This window comes from Colossoma macropomum, unplaced genomic scaffold (genome assembly GCF_904425465.1).
Source record: "Colossoma macropomum unplaced genomic scaffold, Colossoma_macropomum, whole genome shotgun sequence".
Lineage (NCBI taxonomy): Eukaryota > Metazoa > Chordata > Actinopteri > Characiformes > Serrasalmidae > Colossoma > Colossoma macropomum.
This window is the reverse complement of record NW_023494810.1, coordinates 7615014-7630373: the sequence shown is the minus strand read 5'-3', so window position 1 is coordinate 7630373 and position 15360 is coordinate 7615014. Positions and strand designations below refer to the sequence as shown.

General features: G+C 40.5%; 1 protein-coding gene across 3 annotated transcripts in view; it reads right to left on the bottom strand.

The window, feature by feature from the left end:
• Positions 1 to 1045: 1045 nt before the first annotated feature.
• Positions 1046 to 15360, bottom strand: part of tasora (transcription activation suppressor a) — a 29807-nt gene continuing 15492 nt past the window's right edge. Inside the window, exons 13-24 of one of the 3 annotated variants that reach the window (XM_036558987.1) lie at positions 15213 to 15290; positions 11719 to 12342; positions 10776 to 11161; positions 8482 to 8532; positions 7722 to 7848; positions 5597 to 6747; positions 4726 to 4848; positions 4445 to 4604; positions 4008 to 4116; positions 3646 to 3824; positions 3202 to 3354; positions 1046 to 2305 (exon numbers count right to left, since the gene is read on the bottom strand). In XM_036558987.1, coding sequence (XP_036414880.1) covers positions 1086 to 2305; positions 3202 to 3354; positions 3646 to 3824; positions 4008 to 4116; positions 4445 to 4604; positions 4726 to 4848; positions 5597 to 6747; positions 7722 to 7848; positions 8482 to 8532; positions 10776 to 11161; positions 11719 to 12342; positions 15213 to 15290 — 4361 coding nt within the window. In that variant the 3' untranslated portion in view covers positions 1046 to 1085. Of the gene's footprint in view, positions 2408 to 3201; positions 3355 to 3645; positions 3825 to 4007; positions 4117 to 4444; positions 4605 to 4725; positions 4849 to 5596; positions 6748 to 7721; positions 7849 to 8481; positions 8533 to 10775; positions 11162 to 11718; positions 12343 to 15212; positions 15291 to 15360 lie in introns of all 3 variants that reach the window. The other 2 variants (XM_036558989.1, XM_036558988.1) reach the window with 2 other exon arrangements.

Genomic DNA, 15360 nt, shown 5'->3' with positions numbered 1-15360 from the left:
TTTATAGCAGGATTCCTGATGCCGAGTTCTCTATTTGGTGTTCTGTTATTTTGAACAAAATTATTTTTTATTTAAATACATAAAAACATAGGACTATAAACATGTTGCACAAATTACTAACAAAACAGGCTGTGAGGCATAATTAATGTCCATTCTCTACAACACAGTGTCAGTTTTGCATATTGTGCCTCAGTGGGTTCCAGCCCACTTAGTGTTTGAATTTTATGATTAGTTGTTGTAGCTGCAACTGTAATCAACAATTGTTTTGATAATGTTAGAATCATAGTGCTGGTAACGAATCTTACCGCTTTAGTTTGATATTTGTGCTCCCCATTTACATCACTGGAGGGAACATACAGATAGGAGAGCTAACAGTACAGAATCATACACACCCCAACCATGAAAAGTAGGGCAACACTTCAATTTAACATTATCTAAAAAAGACTAAGATAAATCTGAACTTACCTGGACAGACAGCACAACAGTTATGAGTGAGCACACAGAGAAAACCTACTGCATTTATGGCAGAAAACATGGTTAACTTTTTTTTTTTAAGCCAACAATATGCTTCCGTACCACCATGAACACAGAAATAGGTCAGAGTTTACCAGACCACACTTCCTTAATTGATAAACATGCTAAAACTTTACTGCTACTTGCAGCTGTCTGGAGTTTTAGAAAATTAGCAACAAGCAGAGTAATAACAAAAGATCAGAATCAAACCACATCTTTAAATTCAATGTTTTATACATGGACAAGTGAAGAAAATGACTCCCTGTTCAGAGACAATTAACAAACAGCTGCTACAATTGTTTTAATGTACTTGTTTTACAGTCTTGTTTTAAAAAAATAATGTTAACATTAAAACCAGGGTCACATACACCCGTTTGCCTGTAGTGTTTTCCAAAAAGAAAAGTAAACCAGACAATTATCTTAACAAAATTTGCAAATACAAATATGTACAAAATGTGAAACGATACAGGGTTTTACAGACCTTTTTTTTGGACTAGACGTTTCACTTTTTTCTTTCAAAGACAGGAAAGTCGAACAATTTCAAGATTAAACTATTTACAGACAGTGCTGGCTCACCAGCCACCAAAGCCTCCTCTACGAGGAGGATATCCATTTCCTTGGAAAGAGGGATTGCTGTGCCAGGCGTAGTTCTGGATAAACTGAGCCCGGTGAACCGGTCCTAATCCCACACCTTGCTGAACACCCCAGACGTTTGAAGCTGCCCCTTGTGCCAAGCTGTTAAAGGCCATCTGCATGTTGTTGTTTGGCAGGAACCCTCTTAGGCCTGAATGTGTGACCATACCTAGGCTGTTGGCCATTGATGTCAGTCCAATAGCACCATTTTGAGAGGGATGTCCATGGCTGTTTAGACCCACAGATCCCTGAGGCCACAAAGTGCTGCTCTGCAGCAACATCCTGTCCACACTGACTAAGGTATTGTTCACGCCGTAAGCCACAGTTCCAGGCACCGGAAGTAGGCTGGCGTTGCTGTTGTGCTTCCCATTGCCAACCATCACAGTTACAGCATTTTCCTTAGACCGAGTGCTAGAGGAATCGGCGGACAGCATCAGGTTCTCTGAGGTAGCCGCTTCTGATGCATCCTTTTCCTGACCACAGTCACTCTCGGCCCCACTGATCTTTGGACTTCTTTGGGTTTCAGTAGCAATATCTCTGTCAGTTGTTTGATTCCAGGTAGGTTGCATGTCAGTAGAAATGTTGCTGGTGGTCTCAGTGACTACAAAGTTTGTTCCAGGGGAAACTACTGGGGCAGGTGCAGGCAGCTTATTCAGGCCACATATAGCCGCCACTCGCAGGGTGCTCCCGGTTCCTTCATCTTTAGCACCATCATGGGACAGGGTGGCATGTTCTAAAGTAGACGATGTTTCTAAATGACCATGTGCAGATTCGTGCGATAGGACTTCAGCTGTAGATTTGTCCAACAGAAGGCTACACTCTGAGGGCATGGCCCCCCAACTGAGGAAGCTCTCATGAGGATTGACATTGAAGGAATCTTGTGATAAATGGCCTTGTGAAGAATTTGCATGCATTCTGGCCACCCTGATTTGGGAAATCGCTGCTTTCAAAGCCTCAAAATCTAATCCCTTTGATGCCCCACTAGCAGGAGAGGTCAAAGAAACCTCACTTCCCTTGTCTCCAACTGATGCACATGGGTACGGATCAGCTGTAAGACCAGATTCTTGGTCTGGAGCAAAAGATGCACTGCCCATGAGGTTCAACACTCTTCGGGTTGAGGTGTCCATTTCAGAACCCAGGTTCATTTCCTCTTCCCTCACTACAGGCAAAGAAAACATAGCTGAGTGAAAGTCTATTCAATCCATGTATATGTTTTAGCATAGTGGAGTCTTCCCACCAAGTCTGATGTGGTTTTTAAACACTGTAAATGCATGAAGAGAGAAAAGAAAGAAAAAAATTGGATTTCTCTAGTAGCAGCAGCAATGATAAATTCATCATTATTCTGATTGGCACTGCAACCATAAGGTAGACACATCGAAAATATTTTATTTTACGAAAAAGACCGTACAAGAACAGACCAGGAAAAAAAACAATAAAACTAGCTATAAACGGTCACTATGTTGTACTTAGGAACTAATTATCACTCCCCAGCCTTTATGGTCAAACATCGAATTTATAGTCCCTCCCCCCTTTACCACAATCTGCCAAGAGACGCTTGATGTCCAGTGTTCACTTCTTTAGTTTTTGCCTTATACGATGCTCATGCAGCTAAAAAGTAATGAAGGTTTATAGCCATCTGTCAGCATTTTTGCATAATGCATGCCTAAACTGTATAAAAATGGACAAAAATACTGACAAAATTCTGGCTTCTAGAATGTGGCTAATACTGTTATTCGCTGTGAGACATGCACAATGCTACTGGGTTGCTACTTGTTGCTCTAGTGCAAAACTACAGATGCAAAGTTTGGAAACCATTCCTGTCTGGGCCGACTACATTTAGGGTAAGCTTGAAGTTTACGTATGATTTTTGGCAAAATCACTGCTCTAAGAACACATTTCATGTAGATGACAATGTATGCAAAAGCCAAAATATAAAACCTACTGCAGTAAAACGCAAGAAGCAGTTTGTTTAGGCATCAATGTACAGAAACATAGATGAGGTTGGACAAATAATAAACCAATTCATTTTTCTTTTATGGATTTATGCTGACTTACATATTGGTGATGTAGGACCAGAATGCAGATTCGAAGAGGGCAGTTTGTCACAGGCTTCACCGATCAAGCTGGCCATATTATACAGAATGTCATCAATGTTTGCAATGACTATGCCACTGCTGGAGTAATGTGGAAACATCTCAAATCGGCGCTCTGTTAAACAGGGTATAAGCACATGATCAATTTAAAATAAAAAGAGCAATGTCTCTTCTTCCTCAGTGACTGAATGTGTTGTAAAGTGTTCTACATGCTAATTTCCCCGACCTGTTTAAAACAGTGATACTGTATGTATTAGCAGGGGCAAGCCTTAATGGTTGCAATAATAAGAAATGATCTAGACGTTACAGCTTTTGGTGGAATTTTTTTTTGTCTTTGAAATAATGATCATTATAACAAAAGCACAACAAGGATGACCTCAGCACTGAGAAGGTCTGAGAAGAGCACCTGTGAGAAATATAACGTGGCGCTGTCCGATGTTCTGAGCTTGAAGCTTCACCAGACAGTCCAGGTCAGGAGCTTGTCGTGACTGACCATCACACTCATGGTAAGACAAGAACTCAACTATTTGTTTCTTGTGGTACGTTGTGAGCAGGTTCAGTATGTTCAGGGCTTCACTGTTACACCTGGAAATATTGGAAATAGACTAGTTAACAGTAGCAAATGGTTCCATCCTATTATCTTGTTAAAACTGCATGAACACTATTGCGTAATGAAGGTGGAAATAAGGTAATGAAGCATAACTCAGATCAAAATATTTTCACTCATTTGTTGGAGCTGCAGCTTAGTAACTGTCCTGATTAACATACCTGCTTTGCTCTTTGACCTTTTTGTGAGTTTTACAGTGCACCCGCCACCTCCATGGACTCTCTGGTGTGTTAAGCTCCTCAAGATACTGGAGAAGAGTTTCAAGTCTCTCTATAACAGAAAAAAAGTGTCTTTTTTAAAAAAATGTCTCAAAACCTTCAAAAAATGTGATTCATCACAACACTTATCCAACTTTAGTTTGGTATAAAATGTCATGTTGGAGTGGTACGGCACAGCCCCAGGCTGCACAAATAATCAAGATCACAATGTGATTTGACATTACCATGGCAAAGAAGAGACCTTTCCTTTCCTCTTCTTAATTGTGAGAATTGTTTCCAGCTATTTGTCATGTCCTGGCAAGGACAGTTACCTGTACCCAAGCACTAGTCCATGCGAAATCAGCAGAGAGGAATAATAGAGTTTCCAAAGAATAACTCACCCTGTTTGATGAAGTCAGGATTAAGGACGAATTCATCAGAGACAATGAAGCCCCCAGAAACAAACAATTCATTGTAGGTGTGATTCTTGATGTCATCGAGACTGTCCACTCCAGCAAAGCTTACTGATGGCAGCTTCTTCAGAGAGACCAGTGCAGGTATCTGTGAAAAAAGACGTTTATTTTTCTGTTTGTACTCCTTGTGCTATTTAAAGGCTTATTTTCCACGGTTATTTATGTTTATCTTTTACCCATAGCAAGATAACATTGTGTTTTTGTCATACCTTATGAACGTGGGTAGCAATGTCTATATTTTGGATGATTATAAGAAGCTTGTCTTGACTGTCTTTTTTTTCGAGAAAGGTCTGAGGATCACACTCTGAATTTCCAAGCCTCTTGAGGTATTCCTGTAATGGTTACACAAGACAAACACTGAAAATCTTTCAAACATTTATCTTAGTGAAAGGGTATAAGCAGAGGTGCTTATTGGCCCCTTACAGCTCTATATCATGAAAATGCCTTATTGTGGATTTATTTGTAAGACAAATATTCAAGTTCACCTCAGTAAAACAAACCAAATTCAAATTAGCATTAACTCAGCACTTAACCTCTCACTGAATTCTCTTTAGTTCATCTTTAGGCACATTACTACACAAGTACTGAAGCATTTGATGTACACTTACAATGCCAGTATTTCTCTTTATGGCAGTTAAATAAAAGAAAGTGAGCTACATCTCTCTATTTGAGCAGCTTTCACAAATAAATTGCAGGAATTCACAATCTTTTAATCTCTATGTAAATTTTAGTTTTTACTGCTTGTCCTTCATATACCTAGAGGTTCAGTTTGTCTGATTTCGATGTTAAGTGAAAAGGGTCTAAAGGCCATGGGACACAGACCCACCAATACCCAACAAACACTGAAAAAATCTTGGTGTGTGGTTTTATACAGTTCCAAAATAAGAAATGACAAGCAAAATGAGCCAAAGTAAATTAAGGAACTAAGGAATTAAGAGGAACCTTGTATAATGTTGTGAAATGGGGAATATATTTTAGAACAGTGTAAACAGGGGAGACAATTATGATTCGTTCAGGTTTGCTGTTTGCAGGAGAATGTTGGGTCCATGAGCTCTGGCCTTACGACAAAACAAGCTGTACCTTTATTTCCCAGCAAACGTCGCTCTCCTCATCAGCAGAATGGATGTAGAAGTGGACGGTGTTCTTCTGCACACCTTGGATGATCTTCACCAGGTTGCTGATCACCTCAGGCTGCAGCTGACTAATGAGACTGCTGATGGCAGCTGGAGCCGGTTCCACAGCCACACTCTCATTCGCCAGTCTGGTATTAGCCATACTTTCTCCTGCACCCAAGACCAACCGAGATTGGGCTTCCACAGTGAGACTGCTAACTGACCCGTCTGAAACCTCACTCTGATGAGATTCATAAAGAGTCCTACCTTCCTGCCTTTCAAGTCTCACTGAGCTCTGTTCTGCCTGCCTTTGTCCATTTGTCCTTTGCATATTCTGCAAAGGTGACTGGTGGACCTCTTTACAGACGTCCAGATGAGGTAGCCTTGCCTGCTCTTGCTTACTCTGAGCTGGACTAGAAGAAGGAATTAGGGGGTGAGTACTAGAAGAAGAGCTGGAGGTCAGATTAGAAGCTAAACCAGGTTTCACAGTAGGGACAGTGCTGGGAGATTGAAGAGGTGCATGAATGTGTGGAGAAGAAGAAATAGGAAGGTCAGAAGGTAGAACCTCTGGGGCAGAGTAAGAAACAGAAGAGGGTAAAACTGAAACTGCATGTGCTGCGTCATCCCATGTATTCTGCTGGGAATCTATAAAAGCGCTAATGCTATCTCTGAATGATTTAATGTAACTGTGGACAGGCAAAGGTGTGTTGAAGTGCGAGACATACTCAGAGAATGGTGCCATAGGAGTCTGCGGTGGGTTTCTGTGGGCTTGAGAGCTAGAATAGGGAATGTAGTATACACGTTCTTCTCGCAAAAGGTCTTCCACCTCAGTGGAGAAGCCTGAGATTTGCTCATCCACAATGCAGTCAACACCACTTAGTGGAGTCCCTCTCTGTTCCTGACTATGGGAAACTTTCAGTTCATCAGTGAGATTGGTGTTTTCATTCTCCACAGCCTCCAGCTCTGGTTCAGTCACCACATTACTGCTGTCAGGCTGATCTGGATGGGAAAGATCCTTTTTCTCCGGACTGGCGTAGGTCGAAACTGTTGGGCTTAGCAGGTAACGGGGGTCATCAACATTTTCGTCTCTTCTACGGGAATATCTCTCAGTCTTTAGACCTGCACATGGTAGTGGGGGGGGAAAAAAGGCGCATCAAGTCAAATCTGCCAAGTTTCTCTAGCTGCAGCTGCTGCTGTTAAGGCTTATTCTTAGTCAGAAAGTCACAATTTTAACTGATGGTTGAAGGAACACTGTAATCAAACTATTGGGCATCCTCTAAGGCAGGGGTATGTAATTAAAATTCAATAAGATCCAGTTAGAGAAAATTTCCTCAAGCAAAGGTCCGGAACATCATAATGTCTAACTTGCATTGTGATTCAGTGCCATATACTGTTTACTGAAGTAGCCTAGTAGGTATATCAACATCTTATGTAGTCAACAACTGAATGTCAAATCAAGTAAAGTACAATTCAGTCATATTTCAACAACATTTGTCAGTTTTCTCTTTTTAGCGCACACCATGTGAAATAATCTGGCCCCCTTTCTTCTTCAACTGCTGTTTCTCACCTCGTCCCTCCCCTGTGTGTGCGTCACTCACTCAAGTCTCAGTGCTCATCGTAATGCTCAGATATGATTGGCTGAGTAGCGCCACGTGTGATATGTACAACACATGCGATTGGCCTGCGAGTTTCCCAGGCCGCTAAAGCTACCGTAAAGGCTAAAAAAGTTACGATGATAGGTAATAGGACCACCTCGTTGAAATTAAATAATCATCCATAGTTTATTGGTTATAGGTCCAGGTCTGCATAGGACAGCATCTGGGTCCAGACTCGGACCATGGTCCACCTATTAGTGACCTCTGCTCTAAGGCAACTTATCAATTGCAGAAGTCTTGGTCAACCAAGACACGGTCAGCTAATGATTCCTGGATTAGACATAGTAATCTAAGAAAAACCCTTCATTGGTATGGAACCTTTATCTTATGCAGAGGTTCTTGAAACTTTAAAAAGCTCTAAAATATCATCCACTGAAAATGTTGTAAGGGTCTAGCAATTTCAAAACATGAACTGTATAGACAGCCTCTTGACTATACCTGTTATGGGAATTAAAACCCATGGGATTGACTTTTCTCCAAGTAAGTTCACCCCACGTTGCTGTCCGTTAGTATCCGAGCATGGACTGAATGCTTCCAGGCTACTCAGACTGCCAGCAGTTTCTTCCTGTGACCAGAAACTTTTGTCAGTTAACACTAATCTTGAAAAATCAGTGTATCATCTTATTTCTGTTCAGGTTTAGTAAAATGAAGACAGTACATTTCTCTTTAAAATACAAGGCAATATGCATTATTAGAAGTTTATCAAATTATTTTGTTAAGTTTTAGTAATTTAGTATTTCAAATTGAAAACAACATGCAAACCAAAACTTATCTATGATAAATATTGCGCAGTTGTTATAAAACAAACTTTACAAAATTAAGGTTGAAAAAAAGTTAAAGAAGGGATGCACCAATTGAGCTATAAGCCAATGCCAACACCTGATTATTATCTGTGCATCCCCAATAAAAGTGAAGCTCATTTTATGCCTCTTTATACTCTCCCACTCCAATGGCTTTCATAGACAAAGAATAAAAACATCTCATCTATAATAGTGGGTGCAACAAAAACAGTGAAACAGCATAGCATTCTGCTGCTCCTAAAATTGTCTTATCTTTAAAAGTGAAAAACCATCAATCTAACACCTGGTTTTCTGTTAAAGTTAAAAGACCATGCTGTTTCACTTCATTCGTTAATCTAACGTTAGTTCCCTCCACCAACAGACAACTCTCCTCACTCGACTACAGATTAAAAACCCACCTCTTCAGTCTGCACCTGCGCTCTCTTTGCCCGGACTCTTCCAGGCGTCTTCTGCAAAAATTAAACACTGTGCTAATGGCGTTCCTAAAATCTCTAGACTGTGCAGCTGCCTCTGTTACACTTCATATAGTGCAGGACACTGATGTGCAGAAAAAAAAGATGCTTTTTGTGGAACATTTAAAGAACTTTTAGCTTATGCATATGCAGTTAATGCATATGTCCAATTGACAGTACCTTTCCAGACAACTTTCTTCTTCTAGCCCCTGGAATGCCTGGCTTCCTCCATACAGCATGACCTGCTCTAACCTCTTTCCTCTGCATGTAAAAGTGTAGAGGACAAAAATCCCTCATATCTACACAATAAACTCACAGTTTGTCTATGCACAGCTTTATGCTCTTTAGCTTAAAAATGGACTCCAAATTAGAAAAATCTGTCCTGCAAACGTTAGGAACTACATTACCCATGTCCATTGATCTAAGGCTGCTTTCACACCTAGTTTGTTTGCTGAAGTGCACACCAAAGTTTAAGTTTTTGGAGCATTATATCTTTTTCACTTGGTTCGGTTGGTTTCACAGTGCAGTGGCTAAAATGCACCAAAAAATCTAGATAGATTAGGTTTGTCAGAAGTTTGGTGAGGATAGAAGCCCACTTTCACGTCATTATTAAAAAGGCCAATATATTCTTGATATTAATATATTACTGTATCACTGTATCCCACAGTCCCTTAACATCTATGTGTACCGCAACTCAAAGCAATAAAAACAAACTTGAATTTAATGAATTTGAATTTGCTTACATTTGAATTTAAGCAATCAGCTCGCTGATGCTTGGTCAAAAACACATTCAGTGATCCACGTGCCAATATCAAATGCACTGTTTGATTTTCAAAATGCTATAGCTTTTTATCTTGTCTGGCATTATGATCAGAAGCCTGTGCTGCAAGAAACATGAGTACCTTTCAAGACTCAAAGACATTACGCGGACGGTTCAGAGCTCATAGGACAAAGAGGAAGTGTGCTCTAACTCTGAATCTCTCCGCTGGGTGTGGACCGTCTTTTTCACCAGCAGCAAACTGCGCTAGTGTTGTCTTGTAAGGGGACTGAGACCTGCAACTGTTCAAGGTCCATGATTCAGCTGTTGTGCAAACCCGAACGTGTGTGACAAAGCAAATTAAAGCGAATTAAAGCATAATATTGACTGGTCCACACCAAGACAGTCACGAAAGTGCACCAAATTCCACACAGAGATCTGCTTTTATGCTTCCAAAATATGGAACGTAACATAGAAGAAAAGCATGTCCCAAAAGCTTCCTAATACTAAAAATAAAAATTCTTCAGTGCCGATCGCAATGTCACAGTGGCCAATATTAAAATGATTATTATTAGATTGTTTATCTCTGCATGCACAAAAACAAACAGAACATGTAACAAAATAAAGCAAGCAGACGCTTTTAAATGCCTCTTTTTAAAATCTAGTTTCAACCGGTGATATAACGGTTCTAAAACATTGTGAGATGCTGTTTTTTTTTGGCTGAGACAACATGTTGCTCTATATTCGATCCCAGAGCCCACAGGCTGCACACAGTGTGACAGCAAAGGCACAGCCGGCACCTTCAATGTTCGATGTCAAACTCTCCCTGACCTCTAACTGTGCTCAAGTGATAAAGACGACTGACTCACTCACTACATCAGATAAACTCCCATTTCAAACTGTATTGAATGAAGGATTCTAAATGCACTTAAGCCACAGTGTGAAATTCCAAACTCACCACATTTCCCTACACGTGGTGCCAAAGATGTGCGAAGAAACAAAAGAAGAACTTTGAAGAGCTCCGTAGGGCCTAATTCACTGCAATTACAACAGATAGCTGGACATCAAGTCAGCTACTTGATAAAATGAAAACCTAAAAACCAAATGATGGTCACATTTATTTCACTTTACATTTACATCTAATCTATTTACTTTCTGTTAATAATTTTTTTAATACTCACCGACTGGTATAAAAACCCTACCCTGCAATGTTTCCATTTATAACTTTTGATGTCTTGTTCTACTTGATGTTTACAATTCCTTTACTACTGGAACTTTTAAACACAACTTATTTAATTCCCTTTTCTGGTTCTGGTTTATTCTGGCAATAAAAACCCTGAAGTTCAAAGGTGGTTCCATTTTTCCAGGCTGAACTGTGATAAACACAAACACAAAGCTCTGACCAAACCAAACAAAGGGATCTAGTTTCAAACACATGCATTAGTACCAACTGACCAACTGCTAATTTAGAATAAAATCTTACCTCAAGATCATTTTTCCCTTGTGCTTCTTGATCATCTGCCAGTTGCTTCCTAAGGTCAATGTCACAGTTGGTGGGGAGACCAAGCTTCTTTATGCTGTCGTACAGAGTCGCTTCTGTGTCCTTAGTACTGTCCACCGGTTCTGCTCGGTCAGCGTTAGCCAAACATGAGCCTGCCACAATTTTACTCAGATTCCCCAGCATCTTCATAACTAATGCACTACCATTGTCTTTCCTCATGTCTGTGTCATGAGTGTTTTGGCTGAGCTTGTCTATTAACTTGACCACCTTCAATACCCCTTTAGTCTTGTCCTTTCTCAGGTCCGTGTCATGAAGGCCGATGCTACTCAACACATCAGTCAGAGATGGACAGGACTGGAGCTCCTCAGCTTAAAATGAGACAAAACGAAACATTATATATTGGCTGTATTTCATCTTTTCTCTAAATACCATCATGCTACACAATACACAGTCGTCCTTGGGTGATTTGATATGACATCGATACAATGTCAACAGTCCTGAACAACAATTGTTTTTGTATTGAGAGAATAATGTTCAATGATACACATGTTCAACTGTGCTAAACAGGTCAGACTACAATCTTATTAGAGCATTACGAAAAAGTGTGAAGTACAAACATGAATTTTAAATGGGAATTTTAAATGCTTAGTTTTTGCACAGTGCAAAAAATTTAACACGTCCGACCATCAACTGGCAGTGCAGGAAACTATTCAACACCACCGTGTGGCCAAATTATGAAACACTAACTTTTACAATAGATAAATTCAATCTATACGTTCTTTTTTTTTTTTAATCTTTGAACAAGTCCCCCTCTTTCAGATATTATCAATAACATCTTGTATCGGGAAATACTGTGATCTTGAAAAATGAACACTGCCAAACTTTAGTTTAGTATAGCAGAATTTCTCCAGCCTATACTGCATACCTCCACCTTCTCCAGGTTCTCCATTGTTGATTGGGGCCATCCTCATACACTTTGGGCTTGTCTCATTAGCTTCTTCTTCTGATTTTCTCTTTAGACCATGAGTATCTGAGGCACCTTCGTCTGACTCGTTCCCTTTCTGCTTGGCTGCCAGGTTTTTTTTAATCTGAATGAGTTTTAAGAGTTCCTTCAGTCTCTCTGGGTCACTATGAGCCTCGACACCGTCTGCCATCTCAGAGTCTGTACTAGACTCTAGAACACACCTGAGCTCCTCCACCATTTTCTTGGCATTCTCAACAGGCATTGTGAACAGATGGGGGTTATAGAAGTAGGAGCGCACATAGTTTTCCCAGTTGTACTTCTGCCTCGGAGCAGGGAAGAGCTTCTCCCTCTCATCCAGTTTGTGATCATAGTCGAGCCTGACCCGCTGCATGGGTTTGCCCTCGCGGATGCTGCTGAGGTAGTCATGGACCTGCTGTTCCACCCCAGCACCCAGGTTAGCTGGAGGGTTGCAGCGCACCTTGCCAAGGGCATAGTGGAATGCTGGGATGAAGCTATCCAAATGTGGCATTATAGGGTCCTGGGGCACAGGCAGCAACGAGGTGCTGGCAGCAGGGGGTTTAGATGCTAGATGAAGAAGAACAATGATTAATTCTACAATCTACTTTCCAGGCAACGTGTCACCTACACTGGTATACCAGTGCTGGTGTCGCACAAAAACAGTACTGCAATATAACAAACATAGGTACCTGTAACATACACCATATGTCCAAAGGTGTCCGGATACTCTTCTCTAAGGCTACGTTTACACAGCAGGTAAAAGTGGCCCAAATCTGATTTACTCACCAAATCCGATTTTTTTGGTTTGGCTGTTCGCATTATCATTTAAATGTGACCTGTATGCGACAGTCTGAACAGATCAGCTCCTAAACCGACCCGCATGCGCAAAAGAACAGTGCTTCACGTGGCTCGTCCAGAGGTAAACAGTCATGACGGGCAGTGAACGCCAGTCGCTCCCACAGCTTTCAGTTTCGTCTTCGCCAGCATCGCATGAGCGAGTATAAAGTTCCAGTGGTTAACAGCTGGACTCATCACCCACAGTGTGCTCGAGTTCGCCGAAAAAGAGCACGTTATTCGGCCGCTTCTTTGGTTTGTGTCCTCAGATTCTTTAAACTGTTCTCTGACACTGCAGCCTCGGGCTCCTCCAGCCGTGATTGGCCGGTTCGTTCTAAACCTCTTCAAACACGGAGCGGTTTGATAAGTTTCTTCTAATTTTCTGGTACAGAAACATCAGACTAAATGTTTATGAGTCTCAGCAGCGTGAAATTATGACGAATGTTGAATTGTACTGACGTAAAAGTCACATGAATTCCGATCTGGCTGTTCAGACTGAGTCACATTGCCACAGATCGGATACGTATTGGATTTCAGTACCACATATGAAAGCGTCTCAAATCGGAATTGAAAATGTCAGATTCAATGCGTTTTTTGCTGTTCACACAGCCACACAGATGACTCATCTGTGTCACATTTGAGGAAAAAGATCGGATTTGGGCCACTTTTACCTGCTGTGTAAACGTAGCCTAATTTCTCTTCTCTGGGTTTCTAAACTTTTTCATGCAATGACCCACATGCACACCTGAGTGTTTGTCCTGAGAGCCAACAAATATTTTCTGAAGCAAACTAAGAAATAAAAAGCTCCATCTATTATCTATGGGATGAGTTTGAGTGGCATGTGAGATCCAGAAGCAATTATCCAACAGTGTCTTCAGTGCAACAGCCAGTAAATCAACATTGGTGTGTGTCAATCAGCCCTGTGTAAATTAGGCTTTTGAGTACAACTGTTAAAACATCATTTGTCCATCAAATGTTCACTAAAAACAAACAATTAATGTCTGAAAATATCCAGACACCACTTCTTATTAGTGAATTCAGCTATTATATATTATAATCTCCACAGAAAACTGACTAAAAGAAAGGGATGCTGTGGAGCAGCAACACATGAGTCTAGAGTCACCATGCTAAGTGACAAGCTTTAGTTGGAGGAGCAGTGGATCAGCATGCTGTGGACTGATGGAGCTCCACCCAATACCTTTTGGAGGAGTTGTAGTGGCATTTGAGATCATACAACACCTGTACCTGACCTCACTGATGCTTTTGTAGCAGAATACAATCAAATTATCAGAGCTATCTTCCAACATCTACCGTAAAGCCTTCCCAGAGAAGTAGAGGCTGTTATTGACACAAGGTGGGGAAGAGCAAACTTGCTTTGAGTTAAATGGGCAGATGTATACAAACTTTTGGACATGTAGTGTGCGTCATTTGCTGGGTACTTCAAAAGAAAAAAGTCAAACCAAAAATGTCGGTAACACTGTATTTGGAGTGATCCTTATCAGATGATTAATAAACTTGACAGATTTTGAATAAATATTCCCTTTAATTAGTAATCAAATAGATTAGATATTGTAATCAATAACTAAATAGTAAGTATTGGCTAACAGAGAATATTAATTCTCTCACAAAGGGAAGGCCTTTCTGAATAGGAGATTTTAGACACTGGAAAGCCCCTGGGTTCACAGAGAGGCCTGTGTGTACTTACTGACCCAGTGAGAAGAGGGGCAAGTTGACCTTGAAAGGTAAAGCAGGCTGGTAAAAACTGGCTAAAACCAGTTTTTAGGAATGAGCTCAACATGCGATGACCAAATTGACGGACGAAGAGATGCACCTATTATAGAATGAGCTTATATCAAAATTTGAGACGCAAGTTGGGGGGATATCACATTACCCCAGATAAATGGTATAAACTGTTGTCTGGAACACTGTATTTGCGCAGTTGGGTCTCTCGAGACTCTGTGCCACCTGATGCTGAAATAAAGAAGCCTTTTTCCCTCTTCCACAAACTCAGCATCTGAAGACTCTTTCCTCTTTGATGTCTTTTGAGAACTTAGAATAGCTGTTAGTGTAAGTGTTTAGCTGGTATTAAAAGATTTCTTTTTATTCATAATACTATGTTTGAGGCCTGGGGTAGAAGGGGATAGCCTTTGGTCCCGACAAACTCTTAACAGATTATCAGTAACACATACACGACAACATATGAGTGAAGTAGCAGTCTGAAGCATCTGAATACACTGAAGTAAATATCTTGTCGATGTTCTGTTGATACATTATTTACGTTAAGCAGACTGTTAATATGTTACTTCCATTACCCAAAGCCAAATGTAACCCTGGCCCTAATCCTAACCCTAACCTTAACCTCAACTCAAAACCTAAGCCTAACCCTCAAATGTTTGACATATTACTGAGAGCCTGTTGAGCGTTTCACGCAAAAAAGGTCCACTCAAAATAAAGTGTCACCAAAATGTTTTGTCAGGTTTTATATGCATTTAGTATAGATTAGCACTATTTACATTTACTTTAAGATAAACTTAAAGATTACTTGATACAAAAAAGGAAAAAAAACATTGTCATTTTTGCTTTGTACTTAGTTTAATACTCACAGAACTTTGAAACATCCCGTGCATGACGGTAGATAAAAAGAGCTTGTCCACAGGATTTCTTCCAACGAGCTCGACGCTCTTCAAATACAAAAACAATGTTTTACAATTTGTTATCAAATAAAACCTTTTAAAATTATGAAAGCCACAA